Below are 24215 nucleotides of genomic sequence, written 5' to 3'. Positions count from 1 at the left end.
CATTCATCACCCCATCTATACCTAGCTGCTACATGCTTTTTTTCATATCCTCTATTGCTTTCAATGCTTTGAATTGTTGATCCTAAGTATCCAAAATCTCAACCTCATTTTAAACAAAATCATCTAACTGTTTTGACTAACTTTCGTTCCTCTTTTCTAGACAATGCCTCGAGTTCTTTAAAGTCCAGTCTACTTGTTTCCTGCTCTCTTCACAAACTACATTTTCATCATCAAAAGGTTGTTATCCATTGATATAGCGAGATCCTTGGTGCAATCCAACTCTGATCCAGCCTCCATCTTAAAATCTTCAGTCATGCTTACAGCATACACTCCACCATCTTGAAATTTTCACACATATGATATATGATTTCTCTCCCTATTTTTATCGTATGATTCCTCTAAATTTACAAGTTGAGTTAAAGATAGATGTTATATTTCATACGTCATTAAATTGTCCTATTGATTATAAGCAGCTTTCTTGTACGTTATTTTTGTATTTGTAACTGCCGTCTCAAAGGCAGTCACTTTGCTGGCATACAACTATACTGCTGCTAACAATTTGATGTGTAGCTACTTAATTATTTCAACAGTAATTACGACTATTACATCTCCACCGTAAATTATTGTGCGTGGGTAACGTAAACAAAGTTATTTAACCGTTACGGAAGTGTAAAATCTGAACACTTCAATAGTTTAATGCCCATTTCAGAAAACTTGTTTCTTGTTGCTTCCATGGATTTAAAATCGACTCCTTTACAAGCGTCTTCAATTACAGCAGTGTTGAAACCAATCTGGGCAGAATCAACGGCTGAATATGCTACGCAAACATCAAATGCTAGCCCAACTAAATACACATGTGTAACGTTTCGTTTTAACAATTGAAGGAGAAGATCTGTTTTATTACATTTTCCATTATCAAAGAACGTAGAATAACTGTCAAGATGAGCATTTTGGCCTTTATATACAACAATATCTTCATTTTCTATTGGTTTCTAAATAAAAAAAATATGAATTCAAGTCATTCGCGTAAAATAGGGTAGCTATAACTGAGCGGGAAACCTGCAATAATTTGAATAACGTCGCATTCGTCACTGAATGAACGGCACTACATACCATTTTATGAGAAAATATTTACATAATGAATTATAAAAAATACTCTACACTCGAAAGCATTTGTTCTTTTTTATGTTTTCCGATATTTCAAGTATATTTTGCAACTTTTTACATGCAAAGAGTAGCCTGAAGAGAAAGTTGAGTACTTTCTTGTGACTGAGAAAAGGCTAACAATTCGTTTGTGGCATTATATGAACACTTCTAGCTTTAAAGAATACGATAAGTGTCAGACAAATAAGCAATCTCGCTGCTTGCAAGTGTAGGTTACTTCTTTTCCTACAATCAATGATAACATGGAAGTTAGTAATTTATTACTACACCAACCCTCAATTCCTTGTGCAACTGAGCACCCCAACTGTTCTGCAAGCAATGATCTGGCCACATGACCTGTTGCAGTTCTGCTGGTTTTATAAAAGGAACAACATCAAATAATTTTAAATCAGCCATATTAACTGATGGATGAACTTTAGCTGAGTGCTTTTTAATATTGGAGAAAAACGAGCAGTGATCTTCAGGATGCCAGTCAGCAGTATAAGTCAACACATCAAATGGTCCATTCTTAATCAAATTGTTGATGATAGGTACAACTTCTTCAGCATTTTCTTTAGCAGGACATTGATCAAGTCTTAGTGAGCCAGTGATAAAGTCATTTTGCACATCAACAATTAACAGAGCATTGACTGTCGAAATAGACTAAACATAACAATTCATAAAACAATCTAAGGAAACATTGTTTTCAATCAGATGGAAAATTTAAAATTTCTATTTATGAGACAACACATTTTTGAAATTAGACTAAAATTATCAAATTGATATGTTCTGCCATTTTGAAATGACAAGTGGACTCATAGTAAATGTATGGTAACACAAAAATTTACAAACAATAATTGCACATATTGCTTTTTACAACATTGATAAAATTGCTATTCGGTTTAATATATATAGATATTTATTTTTCAAACAAAAAGCAATCAAAATCAATGTGAAATCATAAAGTATCACATATAATATATTAATCAATGTAGGATCCATACCTTTCTTGTCCAGTACTGAAACATGGCAACAAAAATATCCTTGCTCAATTTCCCATTTACCTAAATGACATATAAAAGAGTGAAAGTTCATGATTCACAAAGTACCATTTAAAACATGAGACCCAACAAATGCATAAACCACTCAGAGAAAATGCATCAATCAGTCATATATCAACATCAAAAATCATAATTACTATCATTAAAACTTGTCATATACCACTGCATGACTGAAGAAAGCATTTTTTATACATTTGCACAACAAAAGCTTTTATACCAAGACTTCATATTTTCTAAGAATAAAAAGACAAGCAAAAGTAGCTTGACTTAAATTTTCTTCATTTTAACACATTCTCACTTGTTTGGTTCATCTGAAAAATCCTTTAGTGAAAAATTAGAGGTTAGGTACATGAAAACACACCATAATAATATTACCGTTGATGCTTTAAGACGTTGAATTATATTTTTTGTTTGTTCGTCATTAAGCAAGCACTCAGAACCTTCACAAGAAAACAATTCCTTGAGAGATAGTGAAAAATATTCTTCAGAAATGCTGTCAAATTGTTTGTATCTGTATGAAGAAAAAAGCACGTTTTCACCTTAAATACATAGATGTACACTAAAAACCGGCACCGTTTACAGTCCAAATATCCTACCTCTCTGTAAGATTGTTATACGTCCTTGACAACTCCTTCTCATCCAAACATTTCTCATTACTTTCTCTCCAAAAGTTGAAGTATAAAGATATAGCACTCAAAGACGTATTCTCCATAATCGTCGATTGATCCTTTTTGAAATAATTTGAAAATAGCGAAATAATTTGAAAATCGAAATTTGAAAATCGAAACTAAAACTACGTTAAAACCAAAGCCAATAATAATTACACCCCCCCCCCCTGGAAACGAGCCTTTTAAGCTTGTGCGCAGGTGTCAAATTGTCAAAATTTGTCAATGTTTGTGTGCGGCACATGGTGGTGGTATCGTTTGGCGTCTCTGTTTGTTCCAGTGAACTGTAAAAAAATAGTAACACGGTATTTTAAAATACGGTATTTAACATTTTACTGGTTTGTTCCATGTGGTTTATAGTTCTCATGATTTGTTTCAGAGATGTAAGTTCAGTTTCAACGAGCATATTAAACTTGCAATGTTCAAATTTATAGGCTGAAGTTTTATGAAAGTTCGGCGTTTTGAGCTTTGTTTTTAAATTGACAATTATTTGTTGATTTTGTACCATACCGGCATACCCAAGGTATTACACGCAAGGTAAGAAGACAATTACTACTTTAATAAATAAATATATATTCGAACTTTGTCCTACTGATCCATGCTCATGGAGAATCTCGCTCACTCTGTAGTTTTATGAAACTGAGCTTGATTGTAAATGCGAAAAGAAAATTTTTGACCAACAGGAAGAAATGTCTGAAGAATCAAGAACATTGCTTTGCACTGAATCAGTTAGTGAACTGAACACCAATCTAGGCAGTGAGAAAAATTCGAAAATTTATGTGGAAAGTCGTGATCAAGATCGTGATCGTCCACATGCAACATCGTAAGTATTAATTATTGAATTGAAAAATATGGAGGCCTTCACTTGTTTAGCTGTAAAATTGTGTTTTCAAATGGCTGGATGACATGAAATTGTAATTTATTGCAATAGTTTAAGTTGCACAGCACAAAAGTTTTGAGAAATCAAAAGCCTTATATAAATATCATACCTTGCTTCAAATGTAGAAAAATGTGTTAATTGAAAATTTTTACTATTTTTACATTTTCATAAATCAAAAATACAATGAGCATTAATCTTATAGTGTAATTATATTTACTTTTATAACTAAATACCCATCTACTCCTTAAATTCTGCAGAAAACCTCACAACTGATTTATTAAGCTTAGTTCTCATGGTAAAATGTTGGCCATAGTCCCTTAACAATGTTGGTGAACACTTGTAAGTTGATAGAAATCCATTGCAAATTTTGCCATAGATTTTTTTTTATGGTCACTCATCACTGGCATTGTAATTTGAAGAAACAAAAAAGTTTTTGTTTCTTGCGATCAATAACGACCATTGGTTGTAAGCATTGGTTAGCAATGGTTTGACAATGTATGAGAACTAGGCTTAAAGTGAAGATTTAATTAATGGTATTAAATTATTTTATTACATAGAAATCTGGACACTTGTGCACATTTGATTAAATCCAATATTGGAACAGGACTGCTTGGTTTACCTGCTGCTGTCATGCACGCAGGCATTGTGGTTTGTACATAGCTAATCTTAATATCTTCAACATCAAACTTTAGTTAACTTAACTTTTCTACTTCATAATAAAACTGGCTGAAAGAGCTGTCTTTGATAAAAGTTAATGAAACAATTTACTTACTATGAAATAAAACTGTCAGTTTTCCTATTGTTTTTATTTTATCAAAAATTTATGGCTTTAAAGTGCTTCAATGGCCTTAATTCTACTTGCAACACTCCTGCAAGTTTGAATAATGTATTGTGCTAATTGATTATCAAATTGATTTGTAGGTTGGTCCAGTTTGCCTTGCAGTCATGGCAATTATTTCTGTTCATTGCATGCATCTTCTTGTTGAAAGTTCTCATGTCTGGTGTAAAATGTAAGTTTCTGTAAGAACTATAACAGAATCATATAAAAAAGTACATACATATCTGATTTTTCATTCATAGAAATGTGTACTATATTCACTTTATACTTTTATAATTTTGAACATTACAAATTTTATGATTTTGATTGAGAATGCAATTGTAAATGTGTTTTATATAATTGTTATATTCATGTCTTTAAAATACAGCATGCTGTTATAAGAAATTTTGAAGTTATTGAAGTAGATTTCTTGAGGGAAAATATTATTTGCAATATTTTTGGTTTATGAACTTGTGGATTGGAGTGATTACTTGAGTTTGTGTTTTAATTTTTCATTTTTGCTTCCTAAACTCATGTTAAATGATTTTTGTTTATAATTCTTTAAAAGGAAAAGAAAATCAGCTATGAGTTTTTCTGAGATTGCTGCTGAATGTATGGAGAAGTTTTATCCTGGGAAAGGATGGGTTGGAAGGTCGGCATTTTGTATTGTGTTAAGTGTCCTGTTTTTATCTTTCAATTACCATAATGTTTTGGACTGGACGTCAATATGAGAAAGCACCAGTCCAGGGATAGAATCCAAATTTAATCATAAGATTAACCAAGTTCTGTCACATGAGAGTAGCTTATCACATCAAACTTTAGTAAAATGTTCGAAAATTCAAAAATGTGTTTTGTGCCTACAATTTAGTAAAATGACCTTGAACTGTGTTCACTTGATCAAGGAAAATGTAAAGTTCTTATGATTTATCACGAATATTAACAGCATATCCTTTCTCATTCTTACTGAAAACTATTTATATAATTGATATTTTATCAGTATAACATTATGAAATCCATCGGTCCCACAATTTATTGCATGTTTTTGTCTGCTTATGTGTGTATTTTTTACAGCATCGTGGTCAACGTATTCCTCTGTGTAACTCAACTTGGATTTTGCTGTGTTTATGTTTTATTTGTTGGGAGAAATATTGAGCAAGTAAGATTTTATCGTGCACCGCGTTAGAGGTTAACATTGATTCAATACAAGGAGAAGTATTTTTATACTGTTTACTTTATATATCTTTAATTTTGGCGACTTTTGTGTTTCAAAAACATCCAGCAAAATCTAGGTTGCTACGTCATAATTTTGTGTTTTTCGACTAGGTTGCTACGTCATAATTTTGCGTTTTTGACGTCCTTAGTTGTTAGTATATGGCTGTGCAAATGAATATTACAAGCAACACCGTCTTGTTCCACAACAAAGACTTGAAAACTTTAATTGGAAAACCTTTATTTATTTTTTTACATTTTAGATCGTATCAAATTACTCCACGTTCAACGTATCTATAACTATCTGGATAGTTATTATTGTACCTTACTTTGTGGCGTTTTCTTATATCAAGAATTTAACGGCCATATCTTGGTTGTCTTTAATTTCTATATTTTGCATGATTCTTGGAGTCATTTTTATCTTCTACCATTTAATCTCAAATATTGGCGATCCATCTGGTCTTCCTGCTTTTGCTGGTGTAGATACTCTTCCTTTGTTTTTTGGTGTTGCAATTTATGCCTACGAAGGAATTGGTTTGGTAAGAATTGTCTACATTTGAGTTGTGAAATAATGCTTTAACCTAACCTAAAAAGCTAACTGAATTTCAACAAAAAATATCTGACATCTCTCGTAAAAAAAGATGTCATTCGAATGTTTAGTAGTTGAGGATTTTTCAAGAACATCAAAATGTGTTGTTGCGCTTAATTTGCTTCAGTATTTCTTTCCTTTTTTTGTGTGCACTGTGTCTTTTGTTGTGTTTTGCCATCCAAATCCTACGTACATCATCCTCAAGTAATTTCACATTGTACATAGACATAACGTTATTCATAAAAACATTCTCCGAACGAACAATTATATGTTGATATGTAGAATTTATATTCAAAACTGTTTTCTACCTGGCAAATTCCTGCACGGTTATGGGGAAAATTATTTGAGGTCATAAAAGGAATCAAACCGATCTCTGATCTCCTATATCGAATTAAATTTGTTATTACTCAAACATATAAAAGCTTTGAAAATATTGTCTTTCTTTTTTCATGTTGTGTAGATTTTACCATTGGAGAATCAAATGAAAAAACCTGAAAATTTTTCTTGGATTTTAAATCTCTGTATGGCATTTGTTACAATTTTATATGTTTCGATGGGCTTATTCGGGTACCTGATGTGTAAAGAACAATGTAAAGGCAGCATAACGCTCAATCTTGGTTCTGGAATGTAAGTAGTTATCATGCGCTTTTGTTGAATTAAGTTTTTTTTCTTTAAGTGTACCGTACTTTTTCTTGCTCCATATATGCAAAGGTTAATTGCTTTTGTGAATTAACTATAGTGTGACATTAATATTGTAGCACGACAAATATTTTTCTGCACTGATATCATGTTTCGTTCACAGATTTGTCACTATCACGAAAGGCCTAATTACTGCTGGAATATTTCTCACTTATTTCATTCAAGTTTATGTTCCATTCGATATTCTTGAACCGTGGTTTCTTAAACATATTTTGAAAGGTGAATCGTTTTTTAAGAGTCTGGTTTTTCGAACTTTCGTGGTTGTTTTTACAGGTTTGTATGCTCGCCATTATAACATCATTAATTTATTACCACTTTTAATAACGATTGTGTAGTTACTCTTCATTTACATTTACAGGTGTACTTGCATCAGTCATACCACAATTGGATAATTTTATTGCTCTGGTTGGGGCACTAAGTAGTTCGGCTCTAGCTCTAGTCTTTCCTGCAGTATTTCATTCAATATCATGTCCAGATCTCTCCAAGATTGTTCATACAAAAAACATTGCAATTGCTATATTTGGTTCAGTTGGAGGTATCTTTGGAACGTTTGTATCAATAAAGAGTATTATTGATAATTATTAGTTCCTTAAAAACAACCTAATCTCTCATGAATTTTACTATACCCGGTAAAAAGAGATTATTGCCACAAAAGACAAAAAACCTTGACGGAGGCCGCTTTTTGAAGCCATTTTCCGTTGAGATAGCTTTGTCGACACGAACGAGACATTTTGGGGTTGTTTTTAAGGTATCGTAAGATCGCAACATTCTGCAGTTCTGAGTTTTTTTTTATCGGCTTGATCAAATCAACGGTTGAGGACACGTCACTTCTTATTCAAATTTATTGATGATAAAGAGTATTTGATATTTTTATAATTACTTGATTAAAAGCAATAATCTTGCTCCATAATCAATATTGTAATGATATATATAATATCTAAAGAATGAACGACAAACACTGCTGTTTTATTAATTATTGATTGAAAATAATGATATTTTAACATTGATTTATATCTGTTTACGTAGACCACATTTGAACGTTAGCTATAATATCATGATATGTTTTGTTAACTACTAGGTCATATAAACTATACCTGTGTCGAAATTGCAACCCCCTGTCTTTTCGTGCAAGGAGAAACAATAGGGTGTGACAGGAAAAACACTTGTATGCGAATGTCTTCGCTACTTCAAATTTGCATGTCTTGCAGTATTAAACCCAATTAAACCTGTTTAGGCCCATGCCCATTCCAACTTTTTATATACACTACATGAAGTAGCGCGCGCCAAGTTGGTGGCAGAAGCACTGACAAGAGAAGTGGCAACGAAGCAGCAATTTGGACGAACGGACAAAGTGAAATTATATTATCAATTGTTGATGTCAGTATTGTTCGCCGAATCGTGATGTATCGTGTACCAGGTGCTGGAGGTGACCCAAAATCAAACAATATATCGGAAGAGAAAAAATTAGCTAGGCAATCCGTTTGGCATTCTATCTATTTTTATGTTGGCTATGTAATGATTCTCAGGTTGGGTAAGTATTTCGTATCGTAATGCCAGAATTATCATAGATATCTTGTTCATTTTGTATCTAATTATTTGAACTCATGAAATCCTATATGAAATGAATTGGAATGTAAGCGAGCTAAAATTGACTCGTCTGAAGAGCTCTATTCCTAGGCTGCTGCCAAGGAAACTTCGGCATTTTCTGTTGCCATGCTTTAGAGTTTAGACTTCAAAGTTTTTTACTGAATTCTACGTTTGAGCAATTCAGGAATTTGTGACAATTCAATTCGTCTGAATTCAAAAGGAAAACTAGAAAATGTGCAGATTTCAGCATTTCACTGTGTATGTCATACTGGAAACAGTTCTCTCCTAAGAATCTATAATTTTTATGAGAAATCAATGTTGTTTTGGATGTCATGTAAAATATTAAAGTGCAATTTTCAAGTAAGAAAAAACTTTTTGTTAATTTTGTACAGACTACTGTTGTCAATAGTCAAGAGCAACAATGTGTGACTTGACTTTTTGCAGGTCAAAATGAAAGTCAAAGTCCCTATTTTAATATAAAATACACTTACAAATCAGGAAAATTAGTATCTTATGAACACTTGGTACTGTGTTGGCATTAGCAAATAGACTCACAGGGCTTGAAATTGATGCTCCCTTGACGTACATGTCTTTTGTTTTCAGGTTCAAAACTGTTGAGTCTGAAAGGTGTTGTGTAATAAGAAGATTTAAAGATGTGTTAGGTACTTTGCTTATAAAAAGGAAAAGCTTATCTATTTGTTTACATGCTAGTCAAAATTTTGTATGCATGGTTATTAAATGCATGTAAATAATGCCTAGACCTTTGTAATTCAATGAAACATGATCATTTTTTATAGTTTTGGCTGTTTTGCCATTCTCATTTTTGTTGTTGATTGTTGTTATTTTTTGTTTTGCTTTGTATGACAAAACATTTGGACAGTCGGATATTTTTGTAGAAGAAACTTGAAATGTCATAGAATACAATTAATAAAAAGCTGGATCCTGTAGTCTAAATTAATAAAATTTATTGTTTCTTTACCAAGAAATGCAAAGTTGCACTATAGGGCTGGTCATACATGTATGAGAAGTAGACTAATTTATCATTAAAAATTTGCTGTTTTCATCAAGTAAACTTTACTTTCATCTTTTAATGTTGTTAAAACAACAAGTTAGGTGTGTGATGCTATTGTATATTAGGTTTGCTTTCCAACTTATCTAATCTTTATAAACCTATTTTGTGTAACTACTTGGTACAGTTGACATAGTTTGTTTAAATTCCTATTTTAAATAATTAGTAAATGTTTAAACTTTTACGATACTTGTCTTTGAACAAACTGTAAGTGTCATGCTGCAAGTTGGCAATGGACATATTGACTTTAACTCAAGTTGTTCTTGAAGAATTTATTAATTTCATAATCAGAAGAATTTGTATATCCTTGTGAAACATAAACAAATTTGAATAACATACATTTCCAACTCCAAAATTTCATAACTATATATAATTTATAAATATTTATATTTGCACTAAACTTGGGTCCTTCTGAAACGTATCGAGGGCATTCAGATTGGGGCGGGGGGTGGGTGTTTGTGTGTGTGTGTGTTTTTCAATTATTTTACCGACGTCAGTATTTTAGTTGATGTTGTAATACGTAAATTTATGAAATGATGATGAAATACAGATGTCGGCGACCACAAGTGAATGGATGAAAGGCGTTTCTTGATAGCATAAATCCAATGCTTTTGTACAAAACACCGACGATCATCTAAAATGCAAAGTGCCCGAAGAGGAGTGCTAGACGTCACAGCATGGAAAGTTGAAATATATACTGAAATTGTCATATAAAATTTAATGGTGTAAAAGAGGCTTAAATCTATTGTTGTGCATATAAGGTAGAATATCAACAGAGGATGTGAAAATATGGTAGAAATAACGCAGAGGAAGAATATTGGAGACAGTGAAACCAATAAATGACGTCTTCAATATTGCTTTTTGCCAAAAGAACTAAAGATTCACGTTGTATCATGAATTATCGTTAGATTGCGTAGAAAAAGAAGCTTAGAATTGAAAATAATTCTTCAAGTCTGGCTAAGCTGTATGGCAGATAACAATCTGACCAATTACTGCATTATGAATAATAATTATTTACGTCGCAATGTGAAGTCAACACGCAGTTGGTATGAGGGGACTGGATCTGGCTCATGATCAAAATTTGTACTTGTACGTGACCATTGTTCTGATAATTTATAGTGTTGACGGATGTTATTAGTAATATAGTTTAGTCTGAGCGCACATCATTGATTCTGAAGATTGCTTTTATTCAATAGCTGGCTTCTTGCTTTTCTGTATCGTATCATAAGTTTTGGCGTGTACAAATTCGACTAAACACATGGAAACGCCACAAAAACGATCGGCATATTATAGACAAAACTCGTGGAGCCCGACACGTAAGGTATAGTAATGAGATATTTTTAACAAATTTTCTTGAAATAAAAGGAATAAAAACAAACGCGAGTGCGATATGATCCTGAATAAAAATTCTTTGATCCTGAATAAGAATAATGAAATGCTGAAAACTCCAAGTATATAACTTTGGCATCTACAACGAAGATTTCTTTGGTTTCTCTTATGACGTCTTTAATTTTAACGGCAAATATTTCTCTATAAACTTACTCAACTATTTTCTTTGTTTTGATGTTTTATTTGGTGTGAAGATCTTCTCTAGCGTTTTATGTAATGCACGCATTAATACGAAGAATATGTACGGTAAAGAATTTTTGTTGTGGTTAAATTACAATTTCATTCAAAAACCGCTCTAGACGGCATTTTTCTGTGTTGCTAGTGCTGCCTAAAAGCACTCGACCAAATCTTCCCCAGCCTGCAAAATGTAAACAAACTAGGCAAGACATCTATACCTCCCACAGACGACTTAACTGTTCTGTTCTCAAACAGTTTAATGCAACTACCTTGACTGATCTAAACCTACAGCTACTGCATGTAAACTGCTATATATATAAACTGGCTAAGTTTGTTGTTATTAAGTTTTGAATTGATCTTGCTACAAGCAAATTGCTAGGATACTGGATTGTGTTCATTACAACAGGATGAAGAAAACTTTACCACAACTCAGGACCAACTGCTGAACAGTACTGCATTTTTTTATTAGAAATTATCAGTTTTGAAATTGTAGCAAGTTGGTTTCTTTGACATAACATTATTTTTTGCTGCATGAAAGCAAAATTGTTTGGATAGTAAAATTTCAATGAAAATATTTTAGTGTTATAAAGTTTTATAAATATTATTGTGCATTACAGGTAATGTTTTCGCATTTTGTAACATGTTAAGAATCAAGCTTGTACAAAAAGTTTGTTTAAAAGATGAAAAATCAACAAAGAGACTTTGCCAGGGCAAATTGTTTGTACAGGACCACCTTCACATTTTGCAACTTAAAATTGTTTATGATTTCAAATTTAATTTATTTATTCATTTTATTTATTTGCACTTCATCTGCATCAGATATATACAAGTTTCTTCCATTATTTTTTATTCTTCTGCCTTCAACTTCATTGCAACTATTGTATCCAATGGGAATCTTTGATTACCTGGAATTATACCAAAGGTGGATGGTTGTCAGATGCAAAAAGTAATAAGCTTTTCTTGAATAAAAATTTTAAAGTAGAAGCAAATGTTGGCTCAATAATATCCAAAACAATTCTTTTTTGATTTATGAACATGTTTACCCTTACAATGCATACTTTATTTACAAAAACCCAAAGCGTTATTCACAAACTAGCAGCATGGAGCAAATCTTTACCCATATTCAATATCTTTATTGCTGGTAATCTGTTAATTTGTGCAAAACAAACTAGGGGTTGATTTAAAATTATTTTTGTGGTACTATATGTACCACAGTTGCTTAATTTTGTTGGCATTCAATTTCAGCACAACTCTATTCCTAACTTCCCATCATATTTTCTGAAAAATAATAGGAACCGATCCTAATCCATTTCCTGGAATTAAACAGCCCAAACTCAATTCACAATAAATGGGAGATTTTGTTGATTTGTTTGATGCAAGACATGCACATCTCGAAAAGAAATGGCAACTTCAAAGCTTCTGACATGCATTTACATAAATAAATGATTGGACCAAAACCTACATCAATTAAATCATAAGTTAGTGGTAAAAAAGTTAACAAAATAAATGCCATCACACTACAAGTTTAGTAAAACAAAATAATAAATATTGAAGACTCAACACTTTGGACGATGAAAACAATATTATCTTGCTTACCGGCGGTATCATGAAACCATTGAAATGTTTCCTTTTCTTGAAGTTCTTCGGCAACTGTATATCACACACACGTTTTCAGCATGTATTATCGATGAGATTTCAAAAAGATTTTGCGTTTGGAATAATACTTTTGATATTTTTTATAATCGCATACATATTATTGATATTAAATTGTTGGTAGAAATTAGGAGGGGAGAAAACGTCTCCTTAATCTTAGCCTGTGCAACTCCGCTGACATTTTCATCCAAAATTTGCCATATAAGGTATGGCGGCATCCATGTTGCGCTTTTTTGTTATAATTTTGACGAGGTTTCCCGTCCAGGTAATTACTATAGCTACACGGGTCAGTGGCTTAAATTCACGGAAGTGCCAAAACGTTGCTATCCCCTCTCCTCCCGTCCTCCGAAATGCCCGCTGTCGTGCACCTTAGAAATGACTTACACATGGATGAGAAAACATGATGTACAACCCAGTAGTTTCAACAATATTTGGTTGAAGTTGATATTCAATTTCGTTTAGGTTTTTCGTCATATGTCTGATGAACAAAAGCAAAAATCCATTCACCGCAAAGCTGTGATTTCTGAATGTTTGGCTGTATTAGATCATGCAAGCAAATGTACAGTTGATGGTTGCAAATTCAAAAGATGCAAATCGATGAAGAATGTTTGGAAACATTTTAAAAACTGTTCTGAGGAGAAAGAAAACTTTTCAAAATGCCCTATTTGTAAAAGAGTTCAATATTTGTTGCAGTACCACGCACACGAATGTAACAATGATAACTGCACAGTTGTCAAATGTTTTGAGCTTAAGAAGGCTTTTCTAGAAAAGCAAAGAAGAGAGAAGAAATTTCTAACTAACTTTATCAATTTTCGCTTATCTGCCGTGCCAACGATCATAGAAGCTCGACCAAGAAATGATATATCAAAGCCGGATGAAACATCAAATGCTCCTTGTAGCTTTTCGAATAAAATGACAAAAATTTAACTCAAAGTAATAAGAAACTAGAAAATATCATCGAATGAATACACTGCCATCAATAAATTGGTGGGGCTCAACTATAAAGAAATTATAGAGAATATTATTATACATAAAATCTTTTTCATTCCTTTCAACCAGCTGTATTTTCCTTGTAAAATTTCAAAATGGTTATTTGTTTCATTTCTTCATATTCAAAAAAGTTTTTATTTTAAGAGTGCAGAGGCTTTCGTCAAAGTAGAAAGTACCATTGCAAACAAACTGAACTCAGAATTTTTTATCTAGCAATTTTTGACTTAGTGCCATTTTGCACCAATATGTCCTTTCTGTAGCCCAATAATCAAGTAAATAAAAACAAATAATGAGAAATTTATGTTGAATAGTAACAAGATTTGTTGGTTAATTCACAGTAAACTTATAAATTCTTTTTGCTTTAGACAAGGTTCACTTATACTGTCCTAATGTCAAGCATTATAATCTGTGTTACTGGTAGTAATGATTAATCGTTTTGCCAAGAGTTTGATACAAAACATGTATTGATACAAAAAGTCAGCTATTTAGTTTTACTCAATGCAATATGTTAGCCAGTAAAGTTAATGTAATTTATTATATTTGCATACATTTTGAGAAAACTGATTGCTCTAAACTCTCCTAGACATGGTAATCTGTAGTTTTCTAACTTGTTTCATTAGGAATTTGGCACCTTTAGATTAGCAATGTTTTGCTGCAAATTGTAAACATTTACATTGCAATATTACGCATAGTTATGTTTGAGGAATACAAATTAAAATGTTTTGTTAAATTGCTCATGAAAGTGAAAACAATTTAAAGCAGTAATATTATGCAAAACGACTCTATTTGTACAATTATTGCAACTTCCAATTAATTCTTTTGCGCATTCAGAACAGCTCGTGCAAATTGACTTGCCTGGGTTGTATAAAGGTGGGGCTCAGCCACCTACTTAGAATTCTTTATCATTCTTCATAATTTCTTGACATTGCATGATTTCAAATGGTGAAGCATTGATTTAAGTGATTTACCTCCAATAAACTTATGATTTTGTGATTTTATACCCTTGATCATTCCAGTGTGTACCAATCAATGCAAACTGTCAAATTACTAAAACATGAAGTAGTTTTGACAGCTTATTTTAACGGCTTATACAAACAATACGTTTTCTGTTTGTTTAAAACTTGACTTCTTATTTACTTCCGGCAATATTTTTTGTCCTGCTAGTTGATGACAGACAGGGTGGGAGAGCACTTCTTGTCAAAATTTTGGCAATACACCTCTGTGACTTGCGCATCACGTACGATGTTTATGTCAGGAGCGGCTAGATTGTCAATGTTGAATGGTGTTGAAAGCGAAGGTGACTTCAGACTGTTAGTTTGTTATTGCCTTATGCAAACGTGTCTCCCATCAAATTGATTGATTACTATGGCTCAACGTCACTTTGATGTCCACGGAATAGTACGTTTGCTAGAAGCCACTTAGGTTAAATAAAATCCCGATGCTTGTGGACCGAACATAATGATATAATTAATCCATAACCATACCATAGAATAGATAACATACAGAAGGGCCACTTGGCGAAAAATGCGGTCCTAAATTTTAATGCGCATGTGCTACTCCGCCATGTTGGCAGCAAGATAAACTTGCTACTAAATAAGGGTAGCAATGTACAACTCAAAAATCTTGGCGTTATTACTTGAAAAGTTGAAATATTTATCCTGAGACGACCAAATCAAAGCTGTGGTTAATAAAGGCAATCAAGACCTACCCTCAGCATCGTGCTGAAATGGGAACATACAATCAACATATTTTTATGCTTTTTCATGTACAACCAATGTGTACAATTCTATCGAGACCTGTATGAGAAAGGCTGTGCCGTGGCCGTGTGGTCAAGGTTATTCGTATTTATTTATTTGTAAAGAACGGAAGCGGAGAAGCGCTTAACGAACGTCTTTAAATCAGAAACAAGAAGGAACAATAAAAAAGATATTTCGTATGACATTGGATTTGGTGCTTTAGAATTCAGACAAATTTAGTTATATCCCGAACACTCGATAAATGTTCATTGAGAAATTGCAAACTTGTGCAATTGTATTTAATGCCAATGCCATATTGTGTTGGGAAAATTCTTATATTGTATGATTGTAGCTAACTTCCAGATGCTCTTAACTATATGTTCCTAATATTTGTCATGTTTTAGATAATATAAAGTATTGATTCCGTTGTAAGGAAATAAAATTATCCTCTTGCTTCTATTAATATATATATATATATTGTTATTTTCGTTACATCGCTGTCGCTGCATTAATTCAGATTAATTTTCAAGTTAAATATGCTGCACAAATATTCAGCCACACCGTTGCTGCATCGATTTGCACATATTCATCAATTGGAGCACTACCACCATCAGCCTTGGGTACAGCTGAGTTGCTTTTAAAATTTGATTCACTTTTCGATTGCATCAATAGTTCCACACTGAAATCAGCAAAAGAACAAAGAAGTGCAATAAGCAACAGCAATAATCACATTGCTTTTCTCAAAGAAGCAATGTCCTTTATCCAGGGAATCAAAGTGGTAAAAGATGGTAAAAACATCACAGGCAGAATCAAATCACTGAAGGGATGGCTTATATCTATAAAAGCCATTATCTGCCTCTGGACCTATCTTCATGCCTCACATAATTTTGCATTCTTGCTTACCAGAAGATTAAACACAGATGCTCTAGAGAATTTTTTTGGAACAATATGCCAGCAAGGAGGTAATTCTGACAATCCCACGCCAATACAATTTATCAGAGCTTTTCGAAAGGTTTTTTTCAGTTCACTTTTGACCTCTTCCAAAGGAAACTGGTCTAAAGATATGGACACTCTGCTAACACAATTTTCAAAAAAAAAGCCCAAACCATTTAGTATGCCACTTACCCATGCAAAAGCTCCAAGTAACTCACTGTTGATTGGTGAAAATGACTACCGAGAACAAAATATTAGCAACAATTTATTGCTCAAAAATGCTGCTGCCTATGTTTCAGGATATTTGTTAAGCAAAGCATTCAAAATCCACAGCTGTCTCCAATGTAAGAACGTTTTGACTTCAAATAACATAAGCAATGATGGTAATTTGCTCTGCTATTTCAAGGCATATAAAGAACTCAACTTTGGTGGGCTGACTGCTCCTTCATCGTGCTATTTAAATTACATTATGCAACTTGAAGACACCTTCGTGGATTGTTTCTCAGTCACAACCAAAAATCTGAATGTTGGAAAGAGCATCTTGAAGAGTCTTAACATGATACCAGTGCCATTCCGTACATGTTCACAGTTTCCACTGCAATATTTGGTCAAACTTTTTTTAAGAATGCGAATTTATTACGGCATCAAATTTGCAAATCGCGAGTTTTCCTCTTCTAATAAAAGATCGCGAAAGTACATTAAAGTCAAGCATTTGTAACATTCTACAAACTTACTACAAGGAAAATTCCATAGACAAAGTTGATGATCCTTTTCATTGTAACTCGCAATACAAGCATAACCATGATTGAATGTTGGCAAGTTGGCAAAAGCATCAGACCACAATAACAAATTTTGACTCTAAAACGTGTATTCTAACGATGCGATTCGACCTAAGTTGTCAAAATTACCTTCTTTGACATTGCTCGTGATGGCATACACAAAACAAAAATGGAATAGCCATATAATTATCGAGGACGCGCCGAACTGTTTCTCATTACTATATTTTCTTTTACGAACTTGCTGGAGTTATCTTGCTGCTAACATGGCGGCGATGCCTGATTGCGGGCGAAAGGTTGACAACAAAATCTTCAAAGGCTCCGACGAAAGTGGCCCTTCTGTATGTATCTATTCTGTGACCATACTGTGATGTAATTACGCTTCAGCCGCTTTACTCAATAGGAGCACTGAGGCTGTACGACGCACTTAGGTCATTGGTGTCGTTCGTGTTTCTATTTCGCATTTCTTTACAATTAGATTGATTATTTGGTTTGAGTTTAAGTTATTGGTCAATGTTTTTAAGTTGTGGTCTTTTTACTTGAAGTAACCATGAAGTCAGAGAAAATATCAAGCGATGATGCCAAGCACGCATTATTACCAGTGCATGACATAAATAACGATGAAAATGATGAGGAAAATCTGTTTAATCCTGCTGAATTTCGAGATCACCAACATGCAACTACGTAAGTACTAATGATAATAGAGTGGAAAGATTACAAAGTTACCTTTCAATGTGGTTTTTCAACTGCTCTGTTTGCCTAATAAACGCTTGAGCATAATCAGTGAACTGTAACAATAAGGGAATTTATTGATGATGTCGACAATCAGGCTAAAATTTGTGATAAGAAGGTAATATATCTAAAATTGCTCTTGGCTACGTTTTCTTACAATTCTGAAATAATCACTAAAACGTTCGGACTTTAAACGGCACAAATCGAGTTCGGAAGTTTTCCACATGAGAATAATAATAAAGATAAACGAACACCATGTTCTTTGTTGGGCTGAAAATTTGGCACACTCGTAAATTTTGCAACATTACTTCGTTTACGCGATGTTCAATGTATGGTTTTTTGCCTATTATACTTACATAATATTCAATTGTACAAAGACGACTATAGTCTTGAAATTTTTAAAAATGTAATTGTTGACAGTCATCTCGTTCCCTCTTTGTCAACTAAATACAAATTTGTATTGGATTGACACATTTGCTTATGTACTCCGTTATGTATTTTTCTGTATTTTTAGCGACCCCCCTCCCCCCAATCATAAACTTCGTGAACAAAATTTGAACAACAAAGGTGAAATTTGTTGCTCAAACATCGACAATTCAGAAAGCTCTGTCTTTTAAAAACGGATGATGTGCTCAATCACGCCTGCCTAAAATTTCATAGTCTTGGCTACGAAATACTTTATTACCATAAAGTTACTCTTCGTCCAGTACTTAACAATTTTGAAATCTTAAATTTTTTATATAGAGAATTGGATACTTTATTACATCTCGTGAAAGCAACGATCAGTTCCGGGTTTATGAATCTTCCTGCAGCAGTGGGGCATGCAGGAGTTCTGGTAAACGAATAAACCATTTTATTTCAAATTATTTGCATTTTGATGACACGTGGTTGCCCTTGGTGGAAAAAATCGTAATTTACGCATGAAGTTCTTACAACTATGAATGTACAAGTAGCTAAAAGATACGTCGCTAAACATAATATGACATGATATAAAGAAACAGCGAGAGACAGATAAAAATGAAAAAAGAAAAAATCATTTGCTGGGAGTGGTTTTCTATTTTCAGTGAAATGACGGTTAAAAGTTTAAGTATGTAATATATTGGTATTTTAGTTAATCGAACGTGTGTTTTATGTCAAATGACAATTTTTCTGAAATAGAATAGGTTTGGTTAATAAAGCTGTTGGTTTGGTTTTGTGTTCAATGTGGCCGAAGCAAGAAAACGTCTTTTTCGTCATCGAACACATTGAATCATTCCCTAAATTAACATCAATATTGGTGTACAGTGACGTATATAGATAACGAAAAATATTTGTTCTTGATTTATAACATCGAACAGTACAAGGGGCTTAGGTTAGGCATTTGGCAAAGAATATGGAATATGCAGAATGGTCACTCGTGACGGAACGTCTGATGTTTTTTGCTTGCGTAACTTGTTGGAGCCATGGTTAACGTAAGGACGTACATACACATTAGTGAACCTTGTGTATAATCATTATTTTGTGCGTTCAGGTTTAACAGCTCCCTAATTGCAAAAAAAGACAGATTTATTATGTATTGCTTTTGATTTTTATATATTTGTAACGAAAAGATTATTATCTAAAGGCAATGCTACAGCCGTTATAAAAATTTAAATTTTTACCTGAACTTGCATGTGAAACAATCCATATCTTTCATATTTTACGAAGTTGGACCGTTGTCGCTTCTTATGTCAGTGCGGCATAAACCAGTGCCCGGGGGCCCAAACTTTTTTAGACCTCAAAATTTTTGTTTTGACAACGAGATTAAATAGTTTAGAAAAATATAATCAATCATAGATAAATACAATTATAAGTTCCCTGAAAATATTGACCAAGAATAAAATCCGCTAGCACAAAGCATTGATATGGCGACCCCAAACCCATTGTCGCCCAAGGGGCTCCAAATGCGGCTCTGTTTTATATTGGTACATTTTGTCAATTATAAACTTTTTACGTTCGCTGAAAACAGATTTCTTCTCTTTGTTACAATCGTGATTGCTACATTTGTACAAACCGTTTAAAGTGCTATTTTGTCTTTATAAAGGCAGGTCCAATAGGTTTGGTCCTTATTGCTGTACTTATGGTTCATTGTGAGCATATGTTAGTGATAAGTTCAAAAGCGTGGTGTAGACGGTACGTATAAAAGTTTTCTTTTTAACATTATACGAAGGAAAAGTATATTTTACTTTTATGGTGCACTTCACAGGCGCGGTAAATCTAAGATGAGTTTTGCTGATGTTGGCGAGGAATGTTTTAAGAAGCGATATTCTAATAAAGGTTGGATTGGAAGGTGAGTAGCTGGATCATATGAAATAGTTTGTATTATATAATGTTAATATATAATTAGCGTAGAGGCATTTGATATGATACTGACCTTTATGTATTTTATTTTAAACTTCAATTTGAAGTTTTTTCAAACTTCTAAATTTAATTTTAGACTTCTTGTTAACTCGTCTTTGTTATGTGCTCAGTTTGGATTTTGTTGCGTTTATATGTTGTTCGTTTCCCGTAACTTGCAACAGGTAAAGATTAACTGTTTTTGAATTATAAAATAACCAGAAGAATTTGAGCAATTTCATTGGTCGAGAGCCATGATCTATAAGAGGACATACGCACGGAATTGACGTCGCAGAAAATTTCATGTTTAGAAAAACAAACAAATGGCGGATATATTTGAAAATTTATCGCAATACCTCCCAATTCTCGCCCCGGCGGCTCGTGGCCACTTTTTTAGTTTTTATCACAATTGACGTCATACCCGTATATCTATAACTGTATAGACAACGGTTAAATGTTATCTATTTGTTAAATATAACCTCAATTCGGTAACCACAAATTCAATGCAAAGTCAAATCATGAGATTCATATGAAAAAAAATTTACTTTATTTTTAGGTTTTCGCAAACAACTGCAATTTTAATGTGGACGTCAGACTATGGATTTTGTTTTTATTGCCCATTTATATTTTATTTTCACTAATCAAAAATCTGACGACACTCGCGTGGCTTTCGTTTGTTGCAAATTTGCTCATGATTACAGGTGTTATTTGTATGCTTGTACATATATTTGGAAGCCTTCATAATCCTCTTGGTCTTCCCAGCATTGCTTCTGCGCATGGCATACCACTGTTCGTCGCTTCAAGCATTTACGCCTTTGAATCCATTGGGTTGGTAAGTAGATAAAAACATAAGCAATGCTTTATCGAGCACTTCAATACTTTAGGGGGATGCAAAAAGTAATAAACTTAAAGTTAATAAACTTAAAGGGCATTGAAGGGCAAGTAAAGATGTTCAGTGTTAAGAACTAGTCATGCGAATTACTGTTTCTATTGAATTATTGAAGGAGAATCTATTGTAACATGTTTTATCAGTGCCTCCGAGGAGAGAGAGCGTATATAAAATAACTTGTTTTCTAACTTGTCATATCAACAAACTTATTTCAAGATGTCCGTTCTCATTTTGTTTTGAGTATTATAAAAACTTACAACTAGCGTCATCTATTTATCTGAATTTGAAAAAATGTGCTTAGATTCTACCACTTGAGAACGAAATGAAGCATCCGGATAAATTTCCCACTTTGCTCAATCTTGGAATGGTCTTTGTCACCTTTCTTTACATTTTTGTGGGATTTTTTGGTTATTTATCATGTACTGAAAATTGTCATGGTAGTATTACGCTGAATCTTGGAGAAACACCGTAAGTTTTCATAGCAGTTATTGTTTTATTTTTAGTTGTATATAACTATATACATAGCAGAATCAGAGGTCTTATGCCCCGATAATAAAAAGGGGAGGGCTTATCGAGTCTGAATTCATATTCGCAGACTAGAAATTCTACACCACTTGCAGTTTGCACCTTATCGGATTAAAATGAAACTTGCTTTTGCTAAGCCCATTACCTGTTATTCATTTTTCATATTGAATGAGAAGCATTAGCTACATACAAAGTCAGTGTATTCTGCTGGCATAAGACCGCCAGTTCTGTAACTAAGGAAATCCATCAAATGAAAAAGACGAGTAAATAAGTTTTAGTTTTGATTGCGCGATAGTCTTTTTTCAAGTAACGAGTCTTTAATCCTTATATTATTATATTGAGCATACAGTCTAAAGCATTTTCAAGGAACTTTTTTATCATCAATTTGTCTTCTCCATCATACGATCAATTCCACTAGTAAAATGGTTATATTTTGTTTCTAGGCTTTCATTGATTGTGAGGCTAACAATAAGCATATCAATCTTTCTGTCGTATTTTCTGCAATCATATGTAATATTTTCTCTCATTGAATCTTGGGTAATCTCACATGCCAATGAAAAATACGAGCTCTTAAAACGTCATATCGTTCGTGCAAATATCGTTATCATCACTGGTAAGAATAAAGTTTACGTTAAGTTTGAGAAGCAAATATTAACCAAATTTCAACGTTACCATATTTCAAGACCATTGTATTCATGAGAATTATGAAGGACGGAATGGACATATTCATCGCTTTTTGAGCCTGGTGACCGTAAAATAGAGATACCATTCTTTGTATATTATAGACTTTTGTGTCATTGTCTGAAGGGGTTTCATTCATAAAAAGTGAACTAAGTCCCATCCAAAAAACATTTGATCTCAATTTCGTCTTATCTCTATTTAGATTTTGGTTTTGATATTTTTAATTTATGTTCATACATAGATAGGTGTATTTTTAAATATTTCCCAAACTTACCGGAGTTTTGACTTCAAATGACATGTCATGATTGCTTTTTCTCGTATATCGCTCAACTTATGTACGTTGAACTTGCCCTATAATTTGATCTTCAAACTTTCTTTGGGGGAGGGAGTGAGCTTATATAATACTTGTGTTCATTGACGAATGAATAAAATTTTTTTTTGTTTGATAGTAGTGAACATTTGAGCTGGCTTAACTAATTGATTCGGAGGGTAGTCATTGTTCCATATGGTAGTAAGGCAACTCGCCATATGGAACAATGGTTAATTATTACACCTAATATCACATACAAAATATAACAATTTTTATATTTGCATTTATTTCAGCATTTTTGGCAAGCACAATTCCTCATTTGGAATATATTATTTCATTGTTTGGAGCAACAGCAAATACAACATTATGCATCACACTTCCTGCTATTATCCATACAATATCTATTGAAGAACTCTCGAAACTTTCTTTATTAAAGAATATTGGTCTTATTTTATTTGGTATTTCAATAAATATAATTGGTGTCACAATATTGATACAAAAAATATATTATACTTACAGCCAACCTAAAAAACTTTTAGCAATAAAGCCAAATAATTAAGCCACCAATGTAACATGTAAAGTAGTTCTCATTGGTTAAATCAATTAAATTATTTATTCATTGTGAGAATTCCTGATGTCATTATTAACACAAAATATTTCATCATTTTAATCTGCAACAAAGTAAGTTTGACAAGTTATTCTTGCTATTAAAACATGAAATTCTCAATTTTCATTGGAAGATTCAGTAAATTATTGCTCTTCACAAAATTTGAGTTTGTTTTCATTTTTGTTGCTATTGATAGCAAAATTAACTTTTCAGGCTGGCTTTGTCCAGCAATTACATCACTCAATTAGCATGACTTTTCTTATGAGAGGTCAGGTGACCAGATTGCTTGAATGTTTTATGACAAATTTCACATTGATAGGGTCGCAAACCTTCATGAATTCTTCTATGAGTTCTCATGTTACTTGGATTGTTAAATCTCTTTGGCAAATGTCACATTGAAATGGAGCTTCACCAGTATGTATACGTTTGTGTGACACAAGATGAGCAAACTGACTAAACGTTTTGGGACAAATATCACATTTGAAAGGCCTTTCACCTGTGTGTGTTCTTCTATGCACAACAACATTACTGGAGTTAGAAAAACGCTTTCCACATATATCACATTGATATGGTTTTGCTCCAATATGAGTTCTACGATGACTTGCTAAATTTCCTGAAAGTCGAAATGTTCTGTTACAAAATTCACATTGGTAAGGTTTTTCACCTGTATGGACAGTCTGGTGTTGTAAAAAAGAAGATTCTGAACTAAAAAATTTATGGCAAATTTTACATTTGATCTTCTT

At 33.0% G+C, this 24215-nt stretch overlaps 3 protein-coding genes and 3 long non-coding RNA genes across 9 annotated transcripts; 3 read left to right on the top strand and 3 right to left on the bottom strand.

Annotated features, from left to right (window-relative positions):
- Positions 1-362: 362 nt before the first annotated feature.
- Positions 363-3007, bottom strand: LOC124446963 (nicotinamidase-like). Its single transcript, XM_046997856.1, has 5 exons — positions 2801-3007; positions 2580-2715; positions 2148-2207; positions 1438-1806; positions 363-992 (listed from the first exon to the last, which is right to left on the bottom strand). Exons 1-5 carry the CDS (start codon positions 2914-2916, stop codon positions 660-662), a joined length of 1014 nt encoding a protein of 337 aa, XP_046853812.1. The 5' UTR covers positions 2917-3007; the 3' UTR covers positions 363-659.
- An 81-nt stretch (positions 3008-3088) lies between these two features.
- On the top strand, positions 3089-9597 carry LOC124446620 (proton-coupled amino acid transporter 1-like). 4 transcript variants are annotated; one of them, XM_046997463.1, is made up of 12 exons: positions 3089-3189; positions 3304-3406; positions 3553-3692; positions 4307-4397; positions 4671-4759; positions 5135-5218; positions 5638-5722; positions 6039-6314; positions 6825-6991; positions 7167-7336; positions 7422-8594; positions 9254-9597. In XM_046997463.1, the coding sequence occupies exons 3-11, from the start codon at positions 3559-3561 to the stop codon at positions 7646-7648; spliced, it is 1323 nt and encodes a 440-aa protein (XP_046853419.1). In that variant the 5' UTR covers positions 3089-3189; positions 3304-3406; positions 3553-3558; the 3' UTR covers positions 7649-8594; positions 9254-9597. The 4 variants fall into 4 exon arrangements, with proteins under 4 accessions (XP_046853419.1, XP_046853415.1, XP_046853417.1 ...); XM_046997459.1 differs by having other exon boundaries at positions 3097-3174; XM_046997461.1 differs by having other exon boundaries at positions 3097-3174; positions 3499-3692.
- A 596-nt stretch (positions 9598-10193) lies between these two features.
- On the top strand, positions 10194-14225 carry LOC124446266. The gene is made up of 2 exons (XR_006948373.1): positions 10194-11040; positions 13401-14225. It is a non-coding gene; the product is annotated as an uncharacterized LOC124446266 (long non-coding RNA).
- LOC124446267 lies at positions 11860-13099 on the bottom strand. Its single transcript, XR_006948374.1, has 2 exons — positions 12882-13099; positions 11860-12190 (listed from the first exon to the last, which is right to left on the bottom strand). It is a non-coding gene; the product is annotated as an uncharacterized LOC124446267 (long non-coding RNA).
- A 1532-nt stretch (positions 14226-15757) lies between the features above and the next one.
- Positions 15758-17029, bottom strand: LOC124446268. The gene is made up of 3 exons (XR_006948375.1): positions 16790-17029; positions 16568-16719; positions 15758-16343 (listed from the first exon to the last, which is right to left on the bottom strand). It is a non-coding gene; the product is annotated as an uncharacterized LOC124446268 (long non-coding RNA).
- Positions 17030-17700: 671 nt separating this feature from the next.
- Positions 17701-23493, top strand: LOC124445610 (proton-coupled amino acid transporter 1-like). The gene is made up of 10 exons (XM_046996348.1): positions 17701-17714; positions 17919-18057; positions 18850-18940; positions 20168-20256; positions 20330-20413; positions 20561-20645; positions 21017-21292; positions 21651-21817; positions 22318-22487; positions 23159-23493. Exons 2-10 carry the CDS (start codon positions 17924-17926, stop codon positions 23422-23424), a joined length of 1362 nt encoding a protein of 453 aa, XP_046852304.1. The 5' UTR covers positions 17701-17714; positions 17919-17923; the 3' UTR covers positions 23425-23493.
- Positions 23494-24215: the final 722 nt, after the last annotated feature.

This window comes from Xenia sp. Carnegie-2017, unplaced genomic scaffold, assembly GCF_021976095.1.
Source record: "Xenia sp. Carnegie-2017 unplaced genomic scaffold, XeniaSp_v1 HiC_scaffold_22, whole genome shotgun sequence".
In the NCBI taxonomy this organism is placed as follows: Eukaryota; Metazoa; Cnidaria; class Anthozoa; order Malacalcyonacea; family Xeniidae; genus Xenia; species Xenia sp. Carnegie-2017.
Note: the sequence above shows the minus strand (reverse complement) of the source record. Positions and strands in the feature narration are given on the sequence as shown.